The sequence below is a fragment of the Salmo salar genome, chromosome ssa14 (assembly GCF_905237065.1).
Source record: "Salmo salar chromosome ssa14, Ssal_v3.1, whole genome shotgun sequence".
Taxonomy (NCBI): domain Eukaryota; kingdom Metazoa; phylum Chordata; class Actinopteri; order Salmoniformes; family Salmonidae; genus Salmo; species Salmo salar.
The window spans coordinates 10,157,412-10,182,828 of record NC_059455.1 but is presented as its reverse complement, the minus strand read 5'-3'; the positions used below and the strand labels follow the sequence as shown (position 1 = coordinate 10,182,828).

The 25,417-nt window shown below is 39.5% G+C and overlaps 1 protein-coding gene across 3 annotated transcripts in view; it reads right to left on the bottom strand.

Annotated features, from left to right (window-relative positions):
- LOC106568749 (F-box-like/WD repeat-containing protein TBL1XR1) overlaps positions 1 to 25,417 on the bottom strand; it is a 45,297-nt gene that overhangs the window by 8,366 nt on the left and 11,514 nt on the right. For all 3 annotated transcript variants that reach the window (XM_014139369.2, XM_014139370.2, XM_014139371.2), the window contains exons 3-12: positions 24,873 to 24,978; positions 16,334 to 16,479; positions 9,415 to 9,649; positions 8,378 to 8,510; positions 6,752 to 6,893; positions 6,199 to 6,262; positions 5,771 to 5,868; positions 951 to 1,133; positions 465 to 539; positions 124 to 251 (exon numbers count right to left, since the gene is read on the bottom strand). In XM_014139369.2, the coding sequence (XP_013994844.2) occupies positions 124 to 251; positions 465 to 539; positions 951 to 1,133; positions 5,771 to 5,868; positions 6,199 to 6,262; positions 6,752 to 6,893; positions 8,378 to 8,510; positions 9,415 to 9,649; positions 16,334 to 16,479; positions 24,873 to 24,930 (1,262 nt within the window). In that variant the 5' untranslated portion in view covers positions 24,931 to 24,978. The remainder of the gene's footprint in view (positions 1 to 123; positions 252 to 464; positions 540 to 950; positions 1,134 to 5,770; positions 5,869 to 6,198; positions 6,263 to 6,751; positions 6,894 to 8,377; positions 8,511 to 9,414; positions 9,650 to 16,333; positions 16,480 to 24,872; positions 24,979 to 25,417) is intronic.

Here is a 25,417-nt window from a genome sequence, read left to right as displayed (position 1 = left end):
ATACATGACTCCATACTACATCACGTACAGATCCTAAATGCATTTGTTTGACACAAAACCCCTTATTAGCCCAAACCCACAGAGGCATGCTGGGAGTTGGAGTGGTTCCTAGCCTTGTATTACCTGGCCAGCATCAGACTGGCATTGGGATTGTTGGTCCCAGGCCCCGTGGGGCTCCACTTGATGGTGTAGATCTCCTTACTGTGGGCCTGCAGGTCGTGGACACACGAGTCCTGCTTCATACTCCAGATCTGGTAGAGATGGAGGGGAGAAGAGAGAGAGAGAGAGACACGTGAGGACTCCAATCAATTATATGTACCGACTAGGGAAGAAAAGATTCTAGTTACGGCTTATAAACTACAGCCAAAAGTGGACCCCGATAACTTATTTTGTACCGTTCCTACTCCATGAAATTACATATTTGGCAGTAGTTAGGAAGTTGTGTGTGAGCTGTGTGTACTGACCTTGAGTGTCATGTCGTCGGAGCAGGAGGCCAGCAGACTCCCCGTAGGATCCCACTTGATTGCGTTCACTTCATTCTAGAGGGAAAAGAGAAAGGGATGAGGGAGGATACAAGGAAACATTTTGTGAACTTTATAATATAGGTAGTGCACAAACGGGGTGCACGTACAAAGGCACTTCCTGCAGTGATGTGACGAAACAGGATGGGCAAAAGCTTTCACCTATCCTCTATATTCAGATCAATGCGTTTGAACTAGAGGGTGCCACTTTAGACTACTGAGATGAATCAATGTCAGTCGCAATGGCTGCGTTTACACAGGCAGGCTAATTCTGATCTTTTGACCAATCAGATTAGATATTTTGCAAATAACTGAGCAAAAGATCAGAATTGGTCTGCCTGTGTTAACGCAACCATTGTTAACGTGACAGGGAGAAGAGACTATCGAGATGCACCCAGGCCAGAAAGCCAGTCCAGTCTCAGGTCTTACCGTGTGTCCCTGGAAGGTCTTGACTGGCCGGTCCTGGCCCAGCTTACACACATGGATGCACATGTCCGTGCTGCAGGAGGCAAACGTGTTGTTGCTCTGCCAGTCCACGTCCAGGGCCGGCGCTGAGTGAAAGGGAAATTGCTGCTTGGCCTCCCCTGTGTGAGCATCCCAAATGATCGTGGTCTAAACAAGAGAAGGATACATTGTCAGAGTCTTTTCGTCATGTGCGTGACAAAATTACACAATACCATGACAAAGCAAGTACATATTAAAGGGATGTTAAATCCAAATGGAAAAAAACATCTGGTTTCTTCTATTCTTAAATGGCTTTCTCCACATACACATTCCAGGGTTCTCTTTATTTTTACTATTTTCTACATTGTAGAATAATAGTGAAGACATCAAAACAATGAAATGACATATGGAATCATGTAGTAATAGAGGTCGGCCGATTATGATTTTTCACCGCCGATACCGATTGGAGGACCAAAAAAAAGCCGATACTGGTTAAAATCGGAAGATTTATTTTTATATTTGTAATAATGACAATTACAACAATACTGAATGAACACTTATTTTAACTTACTATAATACATCAATAAAATCTATTTAGTCTCAAAAATAATGAAACATGTTCAATTTGGTTTAAATAATGCAAAAACAAAGTGTTGGAGAAGAAAGTAAAAGTGCAATATGTGCCATGTAAAAAAAGCTAACGTTTAAGTTCCTTGCTCAGAACATATGAAAGCTGGTGGTTCCTTTTAACATGAGTCTTCAATATTCCCAGGTAAGATGTTTTAGGTTGTAGTTATTATAGGACTCTCTCTCTCTCTATACCATTTGTATTTCATATAACTTTGACTATTGGATGTTCTAATAGGTACTTTAGTATTGCCAGCCTAATCTCGGGAGTTAATAGGCTTGAAGCATTGCAAAGAGCTGCTGGCAAATGCAGTAAAGTGCTGTTGGAATGAATGCTTACGAGCCTGCTGCTGCCTACCATCGCTCAGTCAAATCATAGACTTAATTATAATAACACACAGAAATACGAGCCTTAGGTCATTAATATGGTCAAATCCGGAAACTATCATTTCGAAAACAAAACGTTTATTCTTTCAGTGAAATACGGAACCGTTCCGTATTTTATCTAACGGGTGGCATCCCTAAGTCTAAATATTGCTGCTATATGTCATAATTACGTAAAATTCTGGCAAATTAGTTCGCAGCGAGCCAGGCGGCCCAAACTGTTGCATATACCCTGACTCTGCGTGCAATGATTGCAAGAGAAGTGACGCAATTTCCCTAGTTTAATATTGCCCGCTAACATGAATTTATTTTAACTAAATATGCAGGTTTAAAAAAATATATACTTCTGTGTATTGATTTTAAGAAAGGCATTGATGTTTATGGTTAAGTACATTCGTGCAACGATTGTGCTTTTTTTCACAAATAAGCTTTTGTTAAATCATCCCCCGTTTGGCAAAGTTGGCTGTCTTTATTAGAAAGAATTAGTCTTCACACAGTTTGCAACGAGCCAGGTGGCCCAAACTGCTGCATATACCGTGACTCTGTTGCACAAAACGCAAGAGAAGTGAAACAATTTCCCTAGTTAACCTCTTGGCGTTCCCCTAGGATAGGGGGCGCTAAAGCGATTTTTGAAAAAGATTTGTGCCCATTTTAAACGGCCTCCTACTCAAACTCAGAAGCTAGGATATGCATATAATTAATACTTGTGGATAGAAAACACCCTAAAGTTTCTAAAACTGTTTGAATGGTGTCTGTGAGTATAACAGAACTCATATGGCAGGCCAAAACCTGAGAAGATTCCATGTAGGAAGTGGCCTGTCTGACAAGTTGTGTTTTATCTGGGCTCTTTTTATTGAAGATTTAGGATCTTTGCAATAACGTGACACTTCCTACGGCTTCCATAGGCTCTCAGAGCCCGGAAAAAGCTGAAGGATATCGAGGCAGGCTCTGGCTGAGACACATTATCTCGTTTGGCAAGTGGCCGCTCAGAGTACTGTGGGCTTAGGCGCGTGCCCGAGTCGACCGAATGCTTTATTTTCTTTCCTCTGTTTACCTAAATGCAGATTCCCGGTCGGAATATTATCGCTTTTTTTATGAGAAAAATGGCATAAAAATGGATTTTAAACAGCGGTTGACATGCTTCGAAGTACGGTAATGGAATATTTCGAATTTTTTGGTCACGAATTGCGCCATGCTCGTCACCCTTATTTACCCTTTCGGATAGTGTCTTGAACGCACGAACAAAACGCCGCTGTTTGGATATAACTATGGATTATTTTGAACCAAACCAACATTTGTTATTGAAGTAGAAGTCCTGGGAGTGCATTCTGACGAAGACAGCAAAGGTAATAACATTTTTCTTATAGTAAATGTGACTTTTCTGAGTGCTAAACTTGCTGGGTGTCTAAATAGCTAGCCCTGTGATGCCGGGCTATCTACTGAGAATATTGCAAAATGTGCTTTCACCGAAAAGCTATTTTAAAATCTGACATATCGAGTGCATAGAGGAGTTCTGTATCTATAATTCTTAAAATAATTGTTATGCTTTTTGTGAACGTTTATCGTGAGTAATTTAGTAAATTCACCGGCAGTGTTCGGTGGGAATGCTAGTCACATGCTAGTCACATGCTAATGTAAAAAGCTGGTTTTTGATATAAATATGAACTTGATTGAACAAAACATGCATGTATTGTATAACATAATGTCCTAGGGTTGTCATCTGATGAAGATCATCAAAGGTTAGTGCTGCATTTAGCTGTGGTTTGGGTTTATGTGACATTATATGCTAGCTTGAAAAATGGGTGTCTGATTATTTCTGGCTGGGTACTCTGCTGACATAATCTAATGTTTTGCTTTCGTTGTAAAGCCTTTTTGAAATCGGACAGTGTGGTTAGATTAACGAGAGTCTTGTCTTTAAAATGCTGTAAAATAGTCATATGTTTGAAAAATTGAAGTTTTTGAATAACGCGCCACGGGATTACACTGGCTGTTACGTAGGTGGGACGATTTGGTGCCACCTATCCTAGAGAGGTTAATCGGTCGACCTCTATGTAGTAACCAAAAAAAGTGTTTAAACAAATCAAAATATATTTTATATTTGAGATTCTTCAAAGTAGCCAACCTTTGCCTTGACAGCTTTGCACACTCTTGGCATTCTCTCAACCAGCTTCACGAGGTAGTCACCTGGAATGCATTTCAATTAACAGGTGCGCCTTGTTAAGTTAATTTGTGGAATTTCTTTCCTTCTTAATGTGTTTGAGCCAATCATTTGTGTTGTGACAAAGTAGAGGTGGTATACAGAAGATAGCCCTATTTGGTAAAAGACCAAGTCCATATTATGGCAAAAACAGCTCAAATAAGCAAAGAGAAACGACAGTCTATCATTACTTTAAGACATACATTTCAAGAACTTTGAGCATTTCTTCAAGTGCAGTCGCAAAGACCATCAAGCGCTATGATGAAACTGGCACTCATGAGGACCGACACAGAAAAGAGTTACCTCTGCTGAGAGGATAATTTCATTAAAGTTGCCAGCCTCAGAAATCGGCAATTAACTGCACCTCAGATTGCAGCCCAAATAATTGCTTCACATAGTTCAAGTAACAGACATTTCAACATCAACTATTCAGAGGAGAATGTGTAAATCAGGCCTTCATGGTCGAATTGCTGCAAAGAAACCACTACTAAAGGACATCAATAATAAAGAAGAAACTTGCTTGGGCCAAGAAACACGAGAAATGTACATTAGACTGGTGGAAATCTGTCCTTTGGTCTGATGAGTCCAAATGTGAGATTTTTGGTTCCAACTGCCCTGTCTTTGTGAGACGCTGAGTAGGTGAACCGATGATCTACGCATGTGTGGTTCCCACCGTGAAGTATGGAGGTGGTGGTATGATGGTGCTTTGCTGGTGACACTGTCTGTGATTTATTTAGAATTCAAGGCACACTTAACCAGCATGGCTAATGACCCAAAACACACCTCCAGGCTGTGTAAGGGCTATTTGACCAAGAAGGAGAGTGATGGAGTTCTGCATTAGATGACCTGGCCTCCAACTGCACCTGACCTCAACCCAATTGAGATGGTTTGGGATGAGTTGGACCGCAGAGTGAAGGAAAAGTGCTCTGCATATGTGGGAACTCCTTCAAGACGGTTGGAAAAGCATTCCAGGTGAAGCTGGTTGAGAAATGCCAAGAGTGTGCAAAGCTGTCATCCAAGGCAAAGGGTGGCTACTTTGAAGAATCTCAACTATACTTTTTTTTAGTTACTACATGATTCCATGTGTTATTTCATTGTTTTGATGTCTTCATCAATGTAGAACATAGTACAGATAAAGAAAAACACTGGAATGAGTAGGGGGGTGTTGTTCTTAATGTTTTGTACACTCATGGTATTTTCACTATGAGTTTGGAATAATACTGTGAAATTGTTACAATTATGATAAAGCCCTTTTAGTGTAAGAGTTGTTTGAAACGACCGCCTGAAATTTCTACCTGTTTTGGTGGGAAGGATTTTTGGCCTGCCAGTAAATTAGTTAATAGACGAATAAGAGAGTTCCAAACCTCTAAGCCAATAACAGCTAGTTTTCCCCTCCCCACTCAGACAACAACCAGACAGTCCTAGCAAAAATCTTAATTTAGAAATTACTCTTTGCTAAGAAGCTATTTTTATGTTCAATGAAAATGGCCGAAAAGAAACAATCACAGTAAGGCACTTAATATCAAATCCTTTCTGGGTAAAAATGTAGATAAAATGTCTGCATTGGACCTTTAACACACACAAACCATTATCTTACCTTATCTACTCCTGCACTGAGGATAAAGTTGCCTTTCTTATTCCATTTGAGGGCAAATATAGGACCTTTGTGCTGGCCCAAGGTACTGGCGAGATTACCTGCAAAAAACATGTCATGGTGCTTGTTTAGCAAGAGAACAGTACTTTAGACCATCTGTGAATCTGTTTAGAAATGTTGAGATGTGAAAGTTCTGACATTAAAAAAAAAGAGGCAATACGGAACTTTTGCCTTCGAGGTTGCTCTTGAGCCACACAAAGGGGTCCCCTAAATGGACAGAAATATTGTCCATAATGACCTAATTGGACAGAAAGCGTCACTCCTCCCCTCGCCCGTGAGCAAAACCTTATATTTTTTGCCTAAAACTAAGGATTCAAGCCAACATTTTACGTAAACAATTAGCATGCCCATAGTATCTTTAAATTGCTTACCGTCTTTAGTCCATATTCTGGCAAAGCCATCGTACGAGCCTGTGGCTAGCAGCGTACCCTCACTCTGAAAGATAGAAATTCCTCAGTTAGTCATTTTTGGGACCAAAACCAAACCTTTTCAATAACCTGTAGTTCTGGGTTTCTGTGGCACCCCAAATTAGAACAAAACATGGCACTGATCCTAACTTGAGATTTATGTGAATTACTCAAATCTTGGCTTAAATCTCCTGATGACAAACATTTGAGAAAGTCAGTTTTTCCTACTTATCTCGAGTTGTGATTTGGCCAAAAGTACTTAAAAATGCTGGTTCAGTATCCTCCAGCAACTTGTAGAGCAGGGAGAAATGACTAAGTCTATATTCTGAGTAGCGGTAGTGAAAGCCCTGCATTTTCCATGGGAGGGAGCGAAGCCGTCCCATATATCCGGTTGGGAAGCGCTGCCAGAGAATGCATTTGGCAGCCGAGACATACACGCACACCAGAGTGTGTACACACACAGTCTGTCTGCCCCCACCCCTCAAACACACACACACACTCTCTCTCTCTAACCCACATTCCAGTCCAGTGAGGTGACGTCTTTGTTGCTGGGTACGTCCTGACCCCCCTCCCGTATGCAGTGTCTCAGCACCAGCTGGGTGGAGCTGCCTGTGCTGTTCTCACTCAGGTTCCAGATCCGCGCCGTTGAATCCCCAGACCTGCGCGCGCACACACACACACACACACAGTCGTCTAATGTGCAACGTCTTTGGCTGCTTGTCAGCCTAAAACATAGCAACATTAACCCTTTACACTCGTGGGAATTGGACTATAGCGATAGGGCTAAATTGAATCTTAAAATACTCTGGATACATTCCGTGAAATGACAAGACTAATTCCTGGAAAACGTGGGTAGGTGCAACATAAGAAAAAAAGAAAAAAAAGTGTTTGAGTGAGAGGACTAACTGGTGTCTCCAAATGACCACACACATCTCCAAAGTATACGTAGTTCCTAAGCATTTTCAATTCACTTTTATGACTAAAAGAAGTCTTCAACTATAAGTAACTTTTTTTTTTTTTTTTAGCTCTCCTGGCTGTGTCGTTGAGGAACTAGAGCAAGCACACTTGTAGTTGTTTCGTTTGGAACACAACCCTGCATCCCCAACATCACACAATTACTGTTGTTTACGCAATCCAAAAGCGGTCCATTTTAAATAGCAATCTGGGTCAGGTGGGCATAATTTGAAAGCTTGCCCTATTGCCAACATGACTAGTTAAGTTATAAAATACGATCTTACAGTGTTAGGCTTTCACAAGGCGATTCAGAGAAACAGGTCGTCATTGTGGTGCGCATAGAAAGAGTCATGAGTGCATTCAGGTGCATTTGCTGCGGCAAGTTCTCTTCACAATAAACAAACATCGGCTCATTCTGTTCGGAACAGAATCATTAAGCCTAGGCCTACTCACCAAACAGATGTCATGGCCGTAATTCATCACTGTGCAACGTTCAATGTGGAATTGTTAATCCATTTCAAAAATCCCCAAAAACATGCAGAATAAACTAAATTGAACATCTGTCTGTGTATCCCTGAAAACATTGTCTTTCAACTCCCCAAATTGAGCCCTGTTTTAAATAAATCACTCTTTGAGGAGAGAGCTCTGACGTCATGTATAGCAGGTTACTGTACAGCCACTACGTTGCAATTTAGGCACTTACTAGTGCCCAAATCTTCAATTTTCAAACTGTGTACAGGTACGTGTGTAAAGGGCTAATAAAACACACTTCTCAGGATTAAATTAGATGTGCGAGTACATATCCCTGCCAAATACACGCCGCATGCTTTATCTTAAGTTTACCACCAACACTCTGTTGTAAACTTCCTTGATTAAGTTCTGCTCAACTTAATCAAGGAAGTCTGATCAAAATGTAGGTCAACGCATACTAATCATGAAAACTGCCAATGCTATATGAAGGGGGAATTTACTTCATGAACAAAAATCATTTATCTTTAGGCTGTCTTTCTCTAGAAACAGGGATACAGGGATAGAGAAGTAGAAGGAGAGGGAGACCGTGAAGGATAGGAGGGTGAGAGGAAAGGAGAGAGGAGTAGGAGAGAAGAAGACCGACAGTGAAACCGAAGGAGCGAGAAAGAGACGTTAGAAAGAGAAAAGAAACAGAAGGATAAAGGAGTCGGTTCTGTACCCTGAGGCGAGCAGGTCATTGACGGGGTTCCAGGCACAGATGAACACCTCGGACTCGTGGCCTCGCAGCACCATGGCCTTGTTCTGGGGAATCTCAACGTCCCCGTCCACCTCCATCATGTCTGCATGGTGGTCTGGAGGGGGAGGGGATGGAATACACCATATAGTTAGATAGAGGACTCAACTTTGTATCAAACGGATTATATCCATCTTGTCCTCTTACCATCACATTGAGGTCTTGGGCTGCCCCCTAAATCTCCCAACGATGCACTTGGACATTCCCTGATCATCTTTTAAAAATGTGGGATTGATGTACGGAATTGGCTGAAGGGAGTTTCGACCACTTAAAATGCAGATTTTCATTTGGTCCGGCTTATCGAGTAGCAGCTAAACCTATGCTAGTGTTAGTAGGAATGATTTGGAGAGGAAAAGGTAAAACCATCTCCACTGTCAGTTGTGCTTTAAACACAAGGAGGTGATTATGTAGGTCTATGTATTGTAAATCATTTGTACTGTTGTGACCAGGGGTTAAACAAATCCAATCTTAATTCAATTACCTCTTCCAATAAATTCCATTTAATTCAATTCAAATTCCAGGTCAGAGACAATTCAAGTCCTCTCAATTCCAATGTTAGGTGAATTCAATTTCTAGTTCAATATTATCCCCAAGAATTCCCCAAATTCCAATTTGATTTCAATTCCCTCCGGTTTTCAGGCCGATAATGTCAATGTTCAGACAGCTTCGCTATACTAGACATACAAAATCAGTTAATTATTTAAAACAAATCCTGCAGTACATTTTTTATACTAAGTGCATTAATTTCATTAACTGATTAAATGTTTTTACAATTCCAATTCCATAACTTGAATTCAATAGAATTCAGTCATTAGTTCATAAAAAATGGGATTGGAATTTCAAATAAAATTGGATTTGAACCCAACCCTGGTTATGATATCATGTTAACTATTACGAAATATACATTTTTTGTCAAATTCAATAAAAATAAAAGAGGTGTCATAATGAAAGGTTCTGCTCACTTGCTAAGGCGTGGGCGCCATTCTCCTCGCCGTTGGCAGCGGTTCCACCCTCTCCGTTCTTGGTGCCACCGGGCTGGGGGCCCTGGGTGCCACTGGCGCTGCCAGCCCCGGCTGCCTGCTGCTGATGGGCCAGCTTTTCCCGGTAGGCCTGCTGCCGCGTCTGCACCACATCGGGCATCACAGCGTCGATCAGAGACAGCGACTCGATGGGCCGCCCGTCAAACAGAGTGCCATCCTGGGTGACATAATACAGGGGTCGCAGCATTAGCTTTCAGAAATCTACATTTTCAAAACGCTGACCATCAAATCTGCGATTTAATCTGCATTTTATATAGGAATGGGCATTTGGCCTTTGACTGTACTCGCATGAGCTATTTTTTAGAACAAGGGAAAAAATGTGCACATTTATCTATATGCCAACAGTGTGCAACAATGCCTAATTTATCAAAAAAACATTACAGATAACGAATCCTAATTGCTAAATTGCCTCATATATCCATTTAACATTCATTTATTGAAACTGTAACTGGTTATATTATATCATGGAACATAATCTTCAAAATGGCGGCAGCTAGCCTAGTGGTTAGAGCGTTGGGCCAGTAACCGAAAGGTTTCTGGATCGAATCCCCGAGCTGAAAAGGTAAAAATCTGTCCTTCTGCCCCTGAGCAAGGCAGTTAACCCACTGTTCCCTGGGCGCCAAAGACGTGGATGTTGATTATGGCAGCCCCCCCACACCTCTTTGATTCAGAGGGGTTGGGTTAAATGCGGAAGATACATTTCGCGTTAACGCAGGATTATACGTTTTTCACACAGAAAAGGACAAATTCAGCACATTTTTGTCATCATGAATTTTTACGATAGCCAACTTTGACTTTGTGGCTGTGGTAACCAGTGATAACCACAAAGTAGCCTAAGAGGAAATTTACGCAGTTATTCCAAAACTGCAGCTCATTGTGGGAACACATATTTCCCTACTTCAACCAGTCCATTTTGAATATGTGCAAAAAATGTAGCTCGTGTATCCCATCAGTTAGATACGTTTTTATACGCATTTCATTCTGTAGGCGCACTCAGCACTTCTGTGTAAAGGGCGCAGTCGGACGGCAAACAGAGTTTGTGTCTCACTAACTCGTTTGTGTCTCACTAACGAGTTAGTGAGACACAAACGAGTTAGTGAGACACAAACGAGTTAGTGAGACACAAACGAGTTAGTGAGACACAAACGAGTTAGTGAGACAGAGGGGAAAGGGAATTTAGGGAGCAGAACCGTGTGATGCCTGGCCTGGTTTATTTTTTTTTGTTGTTTCCCACAAATGCACATGTACAAATAGAACACTAGAATCAAAGCAAATGAACGTTGTCTTCAAGACAACATTGACCAAATCGTTTAAAGTATAAAAAAAAAGAGATCTCCGGGTTAAAGATTGAGTTTTGACATCAGTTTGAGTACTCATGCCCATTCCTAGTTTCACATTGAAAGTCTGTTTTTTTTGCTTCAAATCGAGTGATACAGGGCATGCAACCCTAGTTTTTCTTCACAGAAAATGCATTAACGCAACACATTAGGCAGAAAACCGTTTTCATCAGATGACAACAGAAATAGTGCTAATCTATTTGGCTACCAGCCACACAAGTAAATTAACGTACAAAGAAAAAGCAAGGCATTTTTTTCAAAAACGATGCATATTTTTAAATGTTTATCATAGAAAGAATGTAGCCAGCTACATTTCCTAATGTTTTGTTTGAAGTTAATCTTGCATTTTAAATTTGCGACTGAAGAAAAAGAAATACACCGGACGAAAGTACCAGAGAAAAGTAACCTACACATCAAGTCAGAGCGCTGTCTGGTGGTTCAATGACAAGAGCAAATATATTTAATCCCAGTGGAGAAGTGCAACTGAATTTTCAATAGGAAGTACTTTAGATATCCGTTTACAAAATGCAGCAAGAACTTTTCTACATTTTAACCTTCCTTTCCTGTGTAAAAAACGCAGCATTAACACGACCTGAGACATATGTTTGGGTTTCAACACAGCAGTTGCCATTGACCAGTGATACAGGTTCAGAAACGTTTTCATTAAAAGAGGGGAATTCGACTCAAAAGTTCAAATTTGATGTTTCGTTCTTAACCTTTTAATATTTCAACAGATATGTCTAACATAGGGCTGGGCGATATAGCCTAAATATCATAACAAAATGTTTTACTTTTTAGACGGTATGACGCTATTTTATGTTTTTGATTAATAAAAGTTCTAAATATGACCCTAGGGTGGCAACACAAATTGTAAGTGACTGCAATGGGGCTTTCTCCATTCTGATTGTTTTATAATGTTCAATCCAACTTCAAACCAAACTCAGCATTTTAAACAATTTCTGCATTTCTTGCACTTTTGTTATAATTTCCACACTGTGCCATGCAGGGCTGCATGATATGGGCACACATCTAGGCCTAGTTAATTGGTGAACTGTTTGAATCATAATTATTATTCTAATACTATAGGCGGAATATAGTGGGCAGGGAGCTCCTTGAATGCATTTATTTCCTTATTGTTGAGTGATTAAAACATACAATATACTTGCCATAAAGCCACTCAACAACTACATCACATTAGTCATCTAACAAACTCCCATCCAGAGCGACACACACAAGCAACCAGGGTCAACGCCCTGCTCAAGGGTACTCCCACAAGGTCAAAAAACGGGGACCTGAAACAGGGATCCATCAGCCACCGGCCTAAGCTCCCGACCGCCAGCCCTCCAAGACCCCCCCCCCAGATCCCCAAGAGCTGCCCCTCAACCATCCGAGACCTCCCTCCACTCAGAAAAGAAATTCAATTTCTCCACCCCCCCATGCACCAACAAAATGAACAAAAGAGAAAAAAACTGAAAACAACCATGCAAAAAACAAAGACATCAAGGACAACAAAAATCGTAACGGCAAAGCCAACTGAATATGTTTGAGTGCATGTATGGCACTATTTACCTGTGTGTGTGTGTGTGTGTCCCCGTGTATGTGCAGATTTGAATGAGTGTGTGTATATGCATGTGTACAAACACCAGCACGGCATCAGCCTCAGGCAAACAGGCATTAGCTGTAAAAACACTGTCCCACACCGTCATCCCACGTCCAGCAACTCCACTCCCACTTGTCTCCAATTCCACATCCCAGCCCTCAGCTTCCCTCACATCTCTGCTGGCCACCCTCTTTGGATTTATACGCACCATATATATTCTTTCAACTATGCTGTGATGTTTGACATACAATTTCAATCCATCTAATCGAATCCAAAGATAGTAAAAGTATTTATCTTCAACTCGCTAAGAGTATTAGTATATTATTAATTGACTGACCCGGTCTCTCCAGATCTCCCAACAGCACTATTTATAGGGTCAGTTTTAGATCAATGTTCTGCATTGTCAGCCATTCCTGAACCTGAGACCAGAAACAGGCTACCTGAGGGCAATACCAAATTTTGTGAGGATTCTGTATCCTCACAAAATCTGCAGAGCTTCGATGATTGAATGCCCCAAATATTCAACATTTTGTTGGTGGCAAGAATTCTATATAACAATTTTAGCTGAAAAGCACGAAGTCTTGAATCTTGGGTAGTTTTATAAACTCAGCAAAAAAATTTTTTTTTAAAATACCCTTTTTCAGGAACCTGTCTTTCAAAGATAATTCGTTAAAATCCAAATAACTTCACAGATCTTCATTGTACAGGGTTTAAACACTGTTTCCCATGCTTGTTCAATGAACCATAAACAATTAATGAACATGTACCTGTGGAACGGTCAATAAGACATTAACAGCTTACAGACAGCAGAAAATTAAGGTCACAGTTATGAAAACTTAGGACACTAAAGAGGCCTTTCTACTGACTGAAAAACACCAAAAGAAATATGCCCAGGGCCCCTGCTCATCTGCGTGAACGTGCCTTAGGCATGCTGCAAGGAGGCATGAGTTCTGCAGATGTGGCCGGGGCAATAAATTGCAATGTCCATACTGTGAGACGCCTAAGAAAGCACTACAGGGAGACAGGACGGACAGCTGATCGTCCTCGCAGTGGCACGCCACGTGTAACAACACCTGCACAAGATCGGTACATCCAAACATCGCACCTGCGGGACAGGTACAGGATGGCAACAACTGCCCGAGTCACTCCAGGAACGCACAATCCCTCCATCAGTTCTCAGACTGTCCGCAATAGGCTGAGAGAGGCTGGACTGAGGGCTTGTTGTAAGGCAGGTCCTCACCAGACATCACCCGCAACAACGTCACCTATGGGCACAAACCCACCGTCGCTGGACCAGACAGGACTGGCAAAAAGTGCTCTTCACTGACGAGTTGCGGTTTTGTCTCACCAGGGGTGCTGGTCAGATTGGCATTTATCGTCGTAGGAATGAGCGTTACACCGAGGCCTGTACTCTGGAGCTATTTTTATTCCTCCGCCAGTTTTGATCCTTTATATTGGGCAGACAGACCAGTTCCCTACCTCCTCCATTTTTGGGGTAACGCTGTAATCAATTGGTTGTACTCTTGGATTGAGCAGACCTTCCCGTACAATTCTGATAACTCTACCATTCCAATTTACAATATCACTGTTGGGGCTCGGGGGCAGTATTGAGACATTTTGAAAAAAATATGTGCCCATTTTTAACTGCCTCCTACACCAACTCAGAAGCTAGGATATGCATATTATTAACACATTCGGATAGAAAACACTCTGAATTTTCTAAAACAGTTTGAATGGTGTCTGTAAGTATAACAAAACTCATAATGCAGGCAAAAACCTGTGAAAAATAGATTTAAAAAAATGTGAATTTTGTGACTGTACTATTTAGTGTCATTGTTTTATAGATACCATAGTGAGAAAGGATTCATTTCGCAACACCTACGGCTTCCACTAGATGTCAACGATCTTTATAAAGTTGTTTGAAGCGTCTATGATAAACAGAGAGCAAATTAGAATCCAAGGAATTTGACATGTCATCACTTCATTTTTTTGCGCCTGCGCATAAATCTGAGAAACGTGAGTTTGTCATCATTTTTTATCTAGACATAGGATAGGTTGTGTGAAAATATTACTGATGTTTAACGTTAAAAATGGACCAAAAGATTAATGCTAAACAACATTTGACATGTTTGAACGAACATAAATAGATTATTTACTAGGTTTTTTAGCTTTTCGGCGTGATTTTACCAGCCCCCAACCACGTTTTGTGGGAGCATAATGAACGCTAAGTACTTGGTGTTATTTGGACATAAATTATGAACTTTGTCAAAAGAAACCACATTTGTTCCGGACCTGGAATGCCTTCCGGACCTGGGATCCTGCCTTCTGATGGAGATAATCAAAGGTAAGGGGGTATTTACAATGTTATTATCGATTTTAGATGATGCTAACTGTATAGCATAGCCTGTTGTTCTTAGCATAGCACCCCGTTTATTGCAAAATGTGATTTCCCAGTAAAGTTATTTTGAGATCTGGCCATTCGGTAGCAATTACGAGATGATAATATATTATTCTTTGAATGACAATATTATAATTTACCAATGTTGTCGAATAGTAATTTTGTTATGTTCACCGGAAGCATTTCAGAGAAGAAAAAATCTGAATTTCACGCTACTGTAAAATGCTGTTTTTGGATATAAATATGAACTTGATGGAACAAAAAATGCATGTATTGTATAACATAATGTCCTAGGAGTGTCATCTGATGGAGATTGACAAAGGTTAGTGCATAATTCTAGCTGGTTTCTGCTTTTGGTGACGCCTGACCTTGAATTGAAAATGGATGTTTGTACTTTTGTGGCTATGTACTGTCCTAACATAATCTAACTTTATGCTTTTGCCGTAAAGCCTCTTTGAAAATCGAACAATGTGGTTAGATTAAGGAGATGTTTATCTTTTAAATTGTGTAAAATAGTTGATTGTTTGACAAATTGAAATTATTAGATTTTTGATGTTTTGAATTTCCAGCCTTGTTAGCAATCCCGACTCGGGGTTCATTGCTAACCTGTAGCCCCAACAGGTTAAAAACAAAATACCCTTTTCAAACATCTTTCCCATAAATACAGGTATTTTATCAACCAGCACATTTGAGTTCAGCCATAATATTTGTTGTGCATTGTTGTTTGACATGAAAATGAATGAATTATTGACAGGGTAGGAACCAAAGTGTTGGTCAATGTTTCCAGGGGACCGTAAATGAGATATTTTGTTAACCTATGTAGCTAGCTAACATATGTTTCACCTATTCTTCTCTGATTTAACATATTGTTGCGCAAACAATATGCTTATCTAGGCCTACACCAGCACTGGTACCAGGCTGTATTATCTTTATACATTTGTTCTGACTCTTAGTACATTTAGCAAGCTAGCTAGCCAGCTAACTAGCAATTAGCATTAGCAGCTAAAAATATATATTTTAGTCCAAATGGCTAAGAAAATACAAACTAGCAGATAGTGTATCTTACTGTCTGCAAACTACTATTAGTTTGTGTAATTATAGAACACATGGAAAGCAGCATAGTTTTCACCAACATCTTGTTCCATCTATCTGACCCATGCAGACTGCCGAGTGAACGGCAAGAAAGTGTTCATGACTCCGTGGTCGAACAACTGATCTCTCCTTGTGTGACAGGGGGCAGGGCTTTGTGTTTGGAAGTGGCATGCAGCAGGAGGGAGAAAGACGACTCAAGTAGCCACCCGAGTAAACTATAAAAATGGACATTATACCTGCCTGAGTTGCATATCACATTTAACTAACCAAATATTGAAATACTGTTATAGATTGTAAAGTAAAACCCCAAACCGGTCCATGCATCAATACCCGTATATAGTAAAATGTGGTATACCACCCAGTTAGTTTGGGGTACAGTCAGTAAATAGGAAAGTTAGCGTTGCGGGTACTGACCTCATTGATGCTGACCTCTGCCTCCACGTACTGCAGGCCCTTCTGGATGATGGAGATGAGGGCAGCAGGGGGAACCAGGGCTCCGTTGATATTGGACTGGCTGATGTGGCTTTCTATGCCAAAGGTGAAAGCCGAATGGGAGAAGCCTGGCAGAAGGATGTAGCGAGAGGAAGGGGAAAATGAGTTGCACACCACTGTCCTTCAAATCACCACACCACTGCATCACTAAGTTTACATTCACCTTGCAGAGTTTACACTCAGCGTGCAAAACTGGTTGAAATGATGTCATAATAATGTAATTTCAACCAATGTCTGGTTGTAATAAACATTTCAACTGGCTTTGCCCGCTGGGCAGCACTCAGTTAACTTCATCGGGGTAAAGGGCAGTATTTTGACATCCGGATGAAAAGCGTGCCCGGAGAAAACTGCCTGCTTCTCAGGCTCAGAAGGTAGGATATGCATATTATTAGTAGATTTGGATTGAAAACACTCTGAAGTTTCTAAAACTGTTTGAATGATGTCTGAGTATAACAGAACTCATATGGCAGGAAAAAACTTGAGAAAAATCCAACCAGGAAGTGGGAAATCTGAGGCTTGTAGTTTTTAAGTATTGCCTAGCTAACACACAGTGACTTAGGGTTCTTTTTGCACTTCCTAAGGCTTCCACTAGATGTGAACAGTCTTTAGAAAGTTGTTTGAGGCTTCTATGGTGCAGAGAGCGAACAAAGGAAGTTGGAAGTTGTTGACTCAGGAAAGGACATGAGTTCATTGGCGCGGGTTCACGTGTGTTCCATTACATTTTTCAAGACATTGGAATCGTCCAGTTGGAATATTGTTGAAGTTTTATGTTAAAAAGGCCCTAAAGATTGATGCTATACATCGTTTGACATGTTTCTACGAACGTAAATGTGCTTTCCCCTGTTTATCTATAATTCTATGAATAATATTTTACCAACGTTTATGATGAGTATTTCTATAAATTGATGTGCTCATTCACCGGAAGTTGTTGAAGTAAAAACATTTCTGAACATTACGGGCCAATGTAAAATGGGGTTTTTGGATATGAATTAAAGGTTGACCGATTAATCGGAATGGCCGATTAATTAGGGCCGATTTCAAGTTTTCATAACAAATCGGTGGCCACCGATTTGCAGAAAATATATATATATATATAGTTGACTTGCCTAGCAAAAAAAAATATATATATATATATATATATATATATTTTTTTTTTGCTAGGCAAGTCAGTTAAGAACACATTCTTATTTTCAATGACGGCCTAGGAACGGTGGGTTAACTGCCTTGTTCAGGGGCAGAAAGACAGATTTTTACCTTGTCAGCTTGGGGATTCAATCTTGCAACCTTACGGTTAACTAGTTCAACGATCTAACCACCTGCTTCACATTGCAGTCCACGAGGATCCTGCCTGTTACGTGAATGCAGTAAGAAGCCAAGGTAAGTTGCTAGCTAGCATTAAACTTATCTTATAAAAAACAAACAATCAATCAATCATAATCACTAGTTCACTACACATGGTTGATGATATTACTAGTTTATCTAGCCTGTCCTGCGTTTCATATAATCGATGCGGTGCGCATTCACGAAGAAAGTTGCTCCAACTTGTACCTAACCATATATATCAATGTCTTTCTTAAAATCAATACACAAGTATAGATTTTTAAACCTGCATATTTAGTTAAAAGAAATCCAGGTTAGCAAGCAATATTAAACAGGTGAAATTGTGTCAGTTCTCTTGCGTTCATTGCACGCAGTCAGGGTATATGCAACAGTTTGGGCCCCCTGGCTCGTTGCGAACTAATTTGCCAGACTTTTACGTAATTATGACATAACATTGAAGGTTGTGCAATGTAACAGGAATATTTAGACTTATGGATGCCACCCGTTAGATAAAATACGGAACGGTTCCGTATTTCACTGAAAGAATAAAACTTGATAGTTTCCGGATTCGACCATATTAACCTGTCAAGGTATAGGGGGCAGTATTTTCAATTTCGGATGAAAAGCGTGCCCAGAGTAAACGGCCTAATACTCGGGCCCAGAGTCAAATATTTGCAAATTATTAGTAGATTTGGATAGAAACTCTAAAGTTTCCAAAACTGTTTGAATGATGTCTGTGAGTATAACAGAACTCATATGGCAGGCAAAAACCTGAGAAAAATACAACCAGGAAATTAAAATCTGGTTCCTGTAGTTTTTTCAAGTCCCTGCATATCGAACACACAATGAGTTAGGGTTCATTTTGCACTTCCTAAGGCTTCCACTAGATGTCAATAGTCTTTCGAAAGTTGTTTGAGGTGTCTATGATGAACAGAGACCGAACAAGAAGGCTGGGAAGTTGGTGACCCAAGGAAGGACAATCAGTTCATTGGCGCGCATTCACGCGAGAGTTAGCTGTGTTCCAAAACGTTTTTCAAGACACTGGAATCGTGCGGTTGGAATATTATTGAAGTTCTGATTGAAAGAGGCCCTAAAGATTGATGCTATACAACGTTTGACATGTTTGAACGAACGTAAATATAACTTTTTTTGACTTTGTCGTGACATTTTCCTTGTACGTCCTACATTTTGAGTAGCTTACTGAACGCGCAAACAACATGGAGTTATTTGGACATAAATTATGAACTTTATCAAACAAAACAACATTTATTGTGGATCTGGGATTCCTGAAAATGCCTTCTGATGAAGATTATTAAAGGTAAGTGAATATTTATAATGCTATTTATGCATTTAGATGACTCCAAATTGGCGGCTATCTGTAATTGCCTGATGTATTTTTCTGAGCGCAGTACTCGGATTATTGCAAAGTGTGCTTTCCCAGTAAAGTTATTTTGAAATCTGTCAATGCTGTTGCATTCAGGAGATGTTAAGCTATAATTCTTTGAATAACAGTTTAATATTTTATCAACGTTTATGACGAATATTTTTGTAGATTGTTGTGCTGATTCACCGAAAGTTTTGGGGGAAATACATTTTCTAAACGTCACGCGCTAATGTAAAAATTGGGTTTTTGGATATAAATATGAACTTGATAGAACAAAAAAATGCATGTATTGTCTAACAATGTCCTAGGAGTGTCATCTGATGAAGATTGTCAAAGGTTAGTGCATAATTTTAGCTGGTTTTCTGCTTTTGGTGACGCTTGTCCTTGCATTGAAAATGGCTGTGTGTAATGTTCTGTCTATGTACTGTCCTAACATAATCTAACTTTATGCTTTCGCCGTAAAGCCTTTTTAAAATCGGACAACGTGGTTGGATTAAGGAGATGTTTATCTATGAAATGGTGTAAAATAGTTGTATGTTTGAGAAATTTTAATTATGACATTGTTGTTTTCGAATTTGGCGCTCTGATTTTTCACTGGCTACATGGTGGGTGGGACGCTGACATCCTACTAGCCTCAAAAAGTTAATGACCTAAGGCTCGTGTTTCTGTGTGTTATTATGTTATAATTAAGTCTATGATTTGATAGAGCAGTCTGACTGAGCGATGGTAGGCACCAGCAGACTCGTAAGCATTCAATCAAAACAGCACTTTATTGCGTTTTGCCAGCAGCTCTTCGCAATGCATTGCGCTGTTTATGACTTCAAGCCTATCAACTCCCAAGATTAGGCTGGTGTAACCGATGTGAAATGGCTAGCTAGTTAGCGGGTGCGCGCTAATAGCGTTTCAAACGCCACTCGCTCTGAGACTTGGAGTAGTTGTTTCCCTTGCTCTACATGGGTAACGCTGCTTCGAGGGTGGCTGTTGTCGATGTGTTCCTGGTTCGAGCCCAGGTAGGAGCGAGGAGAGGGACGGAAGCTATACTGTTACACTGGCAAAACTAAAGTGCCTATAAGAACATCCAATAGTCAAAGGTATATGAAATACAAATCGTAGCGATAGAAATAGTCCTATAATTCCTATAATAACTACAACCTAAAACATCTTACCTGGGAATATTGAAGACTCATGTTAAAAGGAACCACCAGCTTTCATATGTTCTCATGTTCTGAGCAAGGAACTTAAACGTTAGCTTTTTTACATGGCACATAATGCACTTTTACTTTCTTCTCCAACACTTTGCTTTTGCATTATTTAAACCAAATTGAACATGTTTCATTATTTATTTGAGGCTAAATTGATTTTATTGACGTATTATATTAAGTTAAAATAAGTGTTCATTCAGTATTGTTGTAATTGTCATTATTACAAATAAATAAAAAGAAAAAAACTAAAAGGGAGAAAAAAAATAATAAATAAATAAATCAGCCGATTAATCGGTATCGGCTTTTTCTGGTCCTCCAATAATCGGTATCGGTGTTGAAAAATCATAATCGGTCGACCTCTAATATAAATATGAACTTTATCGAGCAAAACATACATGTATTGTGTAACATGTCCTATGAGTGCCATCTGATGAAGATCAAAGGTTAGTGCTTAATTTTAGTTGTATTTCTGTTTTTTGTGACGCCTCTTCTTGCTTAGAAAATGGCTGTGTGGCTTTTCTTGTTTAGGTGGTGTCCTAACATAATCTAATGTTTTGCTTTCGCCGTAAAGCCTTCTTGAAATCGGACAATGTGGTTGGATTAAGAAATGTATCTTTAAAATGGTGTAAAATAGTTGTATGTTTGAGAAATTTGAATTATGAGATTTTGGTTGTTGGGAGTGTGTCTCGCAGGTGGGACGCTAGCGTCCCACATATCCCAGAGTAGTTAAGATTCATTTTGGGGATTATGGTAGCTGAAATGTTTGCGATATTAAGCATTTTAGATAAATTGCAGATCTGATAATGGAAAATGTATTGCTTTCCCAAATAGTTCAAAAAACTATTTTCAAAAGGGTGAGACACTTATTTCCAGAACCGACTACAACACAATGTAAATCGGAAGCTGACTCTATAACCACTCCTATCTGTCATTTTTTTTTTATCTGAGACTATAGGAAAGTCTTTGTCCTAAGGCCTGGAGGGAAGCCAAAGTAATTCCGCTACCCAAGAGTGGTAAAGCGGCCTTTACTGGTTCTAACAGCAGACCTATAAGCTTGCTGCCAGCTCTTAGCAAACTGTATGGAAAAAATTGTGTTTGACCAAATACAATGCTATTTCTCTGTAAACAAATTAACCAAAGACTTTCAGCATGCTTGTAGAGAAGGGCACTCAACATGTACTGCACTGACACAAATGACTGATGATTGGTTGAAAGAAATTGATAAGAAGATAGTGGGAGCTGTACTGTTAGATTTCAGTGCAGCCTTTGATAATATTGACCATAACTTCTTGTTGAAAAAACATGTGTTATGGCTTTTCAACCTCAGTTCTGAATCCACGATTTGGCAATCTAATAGAACTCAAAAGGGTTTTCTTTAATGGAAGCTTCTCTAATGTCAAACATATAACGTGTGGTGTACCGCAGGGCAGCTCTCTAGGCCCTCTACTCTTTTCTATTTTTAACCAATGACTGCCACTGGCATTAAACAAAGCATGTGTGTCCATGTATGCTGATGATTCAACCATATACGCATCAGCAACCACAGCTAATGAGGTCACTGAAACCCTTAACAAAGAATGACAGTGTTTTAGAATGGGTGGCCAGTAATAAACTAGTCCTGAACATCTCTAAAACTAAGAGCATTGTATTTGGTACAATTCATTCCTTAAGTGCTATACCACAGCTGAATCTGGTAATGAATGGTGTGGGTGTTGAAGAAGTTAAGGAGACTAAATTACTTGGCGTTACCTTACATTGTAAACTGTCATGGTCAAAACATATAGATTGAATGGTTGCAAAGACGGGGAGAGGTCTGGCAGTAATAAAGACAGTTTACAAACTGCTGCATATACCCTGACACTGTTTGCAAGAGAAGTGACACATTTTCCCTAGTTAAAAGAAATTCATGTTAGCAGGCAATATTAACCTGTTATGGCTAGGGGGCAGTATTTTCACGGCTGGATAAAAAACCATACCCGATTTAATCTGGTTACTACTCCTGCCCAGTAACTAGAATATGCATATAATTATTGGCTTTGGATAGAAAACACTCCAAAGTTTCTAAAACTGTTTGAATGGTGTCTGTGAGTATAACAGAACTCAAATGGCAGGTCAAAACCTGAGAGATTCCTTTACAGGAAGTGGCCTGTCTGACCATTTCTTGAACTTCTTTGCCATCTCTATCTTTTACAAAGGATCTCTGCTCTAACGTGACACTTCCTACGGCTTCCATGGGCGCTCAGAGCCCGGGAAAAAACATAATGTCGTCATCCCAGCCCCAGGCTGAAACACATTATCGCCTTTCTCAAGTGGCCGATCAAGGGACTGTGGGCTTAGGCGCGTGCCCTGGCCGCCCCCGTCTTTGTGATTTTTCCTCTGTTTGCCGAAAAGGAGATTCCCGGTCGGAATATTATCGCTTTTTTACGAGATAAATTGCATAAAAATTGATTTTAAACAGCGATTGACATGCTTCGAAGTACGGTAATGGAATATTTAGATTTTTTTTTGTCACGAATTGCACCATGTGCGCGACCCTGATTTACGTCTGGGACGCACGAACAAAACGCCGCTATTCGGATATAACGATGGATTATTTTGGACCAAACCAACATTTGTTATTGAAGTAGCAGTCCTGGGAGTGCATTCTGACGAAGACAACAAAAGGTAATCAAACTTTTATAATAGTAAATCTGATTTTGGTGAAGGCTAAACTTGCCGGGTGTCTAAATAGCTAGCCCGTGATGCCTGGGCTATGTACTTAGAATATTGCAAAATGTGCTTTCACCAAAAAGCTATTTTAAAATCGGACATATCGAGTGCATAGAGGAGTTCTGTATCTATGATTCTTAAAATAATTGTCATGCTTTTTGTGAACTTTTATCGTGAGTAATTTAGTAAATTGTTAGCGAATTCCCCGGAAGTTTGCGGGGGGTATGCTAGTTCTGAACGTCACATGCTAATGTAAAAAGCTGTTTTTTGATATAAATATGAACTTCATTGAACAAAACATGCATGTATTGTATAACATAATGTCCTAGGTGTGTCATCTGATGAAGATCAAAGGTTAGTGCTGCATTTAGCTGTCTTCTGGGTTTTTGTGACATTATATGCTAGCTTGAAAAATGGGTGTCTGATTATTTCTGGCTTGGTACTCTGCTGACATAATCTAATGTTTTGCTTTCGCTGTAAAGCCTTTTTGAAATCGGACAGTGTGGTTAGATAAAGGAGAGTCTTGTCTTTAAAATGCTGTGAAATAGTCATATGTTTGAAAAATTGAAGTTTTTGTATTTTTGAGGAATTTGTAATTCGCGCCACGCCTATCATTGGATATTGGAGCAGGTGTTCCGCTAGCGGAACGTCTAGATGTAAGAGCTTAACTAAATATGCAGGTTTAAAAATATATACTTGTGTATTAATTTTAAGAAAGGCATTGATGTTTATGGTTGGAGCAACGTGTACCTAAGCGATTATATGCAACGCAGGACAGGCTAAATAAACTACTAATATCATCAACCATGTGTAGTTAACTAGTGAATATGATTGATTGATTTTTATAAGATAAGTTTAATGCTAGCTAGCAACTTACCTTGGCTTCTTACTGCATTCGCGTAACAGGCAGGCTCCTCGTGGAGTGCAATGTAAAGCAGGTGGTTAGAGCGTTGGACTAGTTAACGTTAGGTTACAAGATTGAATCCCTGAGCTGACAAGGTAAAAATCTGTCGTTCTGCCCCTGAACAAGGCAGTTAACCCACCGTTCCTAGGCCGTCATTGAAAATAAGAATGTGTTCTTAACTGACTTGCCTAGTTAAATAAAAACATTTAAAAAAAAAAAAAAAATTAATGTTTTTTTTTTTTTTAATAATAATAATTTTACAAAATAATAATAATTAAAAAAGTAAAAAATCTAAATAAATAATAAAAATAAAAAATTGGCGTCCAAAAATACCGATTTCCAAACTTATGAAAACTTGAAATCGGCCCTAATTAACCGGCCATTCCGATTAATCGGTCGACCTCTAGTAGATATACAGTGCATTCAGAAAGTACTCAGACCCCTTCCCCCTTTTGTTAAGTTACAGCCTTATTTTGAAGTGGATTAAATAAAAACATTTCCTCATCAAATCGCCACACAATACCCCATAATGACAAAGTGAAAACAGTTCTTGACATTTTTGCAAATGTATAAAAAATGAAATAACTAATTTACATAAGTATTCAGACCCTTTGCTATGAGACTTGAAATTGAGCTCAGGTGCATCCTGTTTCCATTGATCTTCCTTTATTGGAGTCCTGTGTGGTAAATTCAATTGATTGGACATGATTTGGAAAGGTACACACCTGTCAGAGCAAAAACCAAGCCAACTTTCCATTTTTATTTTTGCAAACATTTCCAAAACACATTTTTTGCTTTGTCATTATGGGGTAGTTTGTAGATTGATGAGGATTTTTTTTAAATCCATTTTGGAATAACGCTATATAACGTAACAAAATGTTATATAAAGTCAAGGAGTCTGAATACTTTCCGAAGGCACTGTAGATCAGATGTGGGTCTTACCTGACTCTTGCAGGTATCTGTACACCAGGAAGTTGACCTCATCACTGCTAATGCTCATTTTTAATCCTGGTGGTCAAACCATGGGGTCAGCGAAGGGAATGGGAGCCTAGAAAGAAAGAAAGAAAGAAAGAAAGAAAGAAAGAAAGAAAGAAAGAAAGAAAGAAAGAAAGAAAGAAAGAAAGAAAGAAAGAAAGAAAGAAAGAAAGAAAGAAAGAAAGAAAGAAAGAAAGAAAGAAAGAAAGAAAGAAAGAAAGAAAGAAAGAAAGAAAGAAAGAAAGAAAGAAAGAAAGAAAGAAAGAAAGAAAGAAAGAAAGAAAGAAAGAAAGAAAGAAAGAAAGAAAGAAAGAAAGAGAGAGAGAGAGAGAGAGAGAAAGAGAGAGAGAAAGAAAGAGAGAAAGAGAGAGAGAAAGAAAGAAAGAAAGAAAGAAAGAAAGAAAGAAAGGAGAGAGAAAGAGAGAGAGAAAGAGAGAGAGAAAGAGAGAGAGAAAGAGAGAGAGAAAGAGAGAGAAAGAGAGAGAGAAAGAGAAAGAGAAAGAGAGAACACA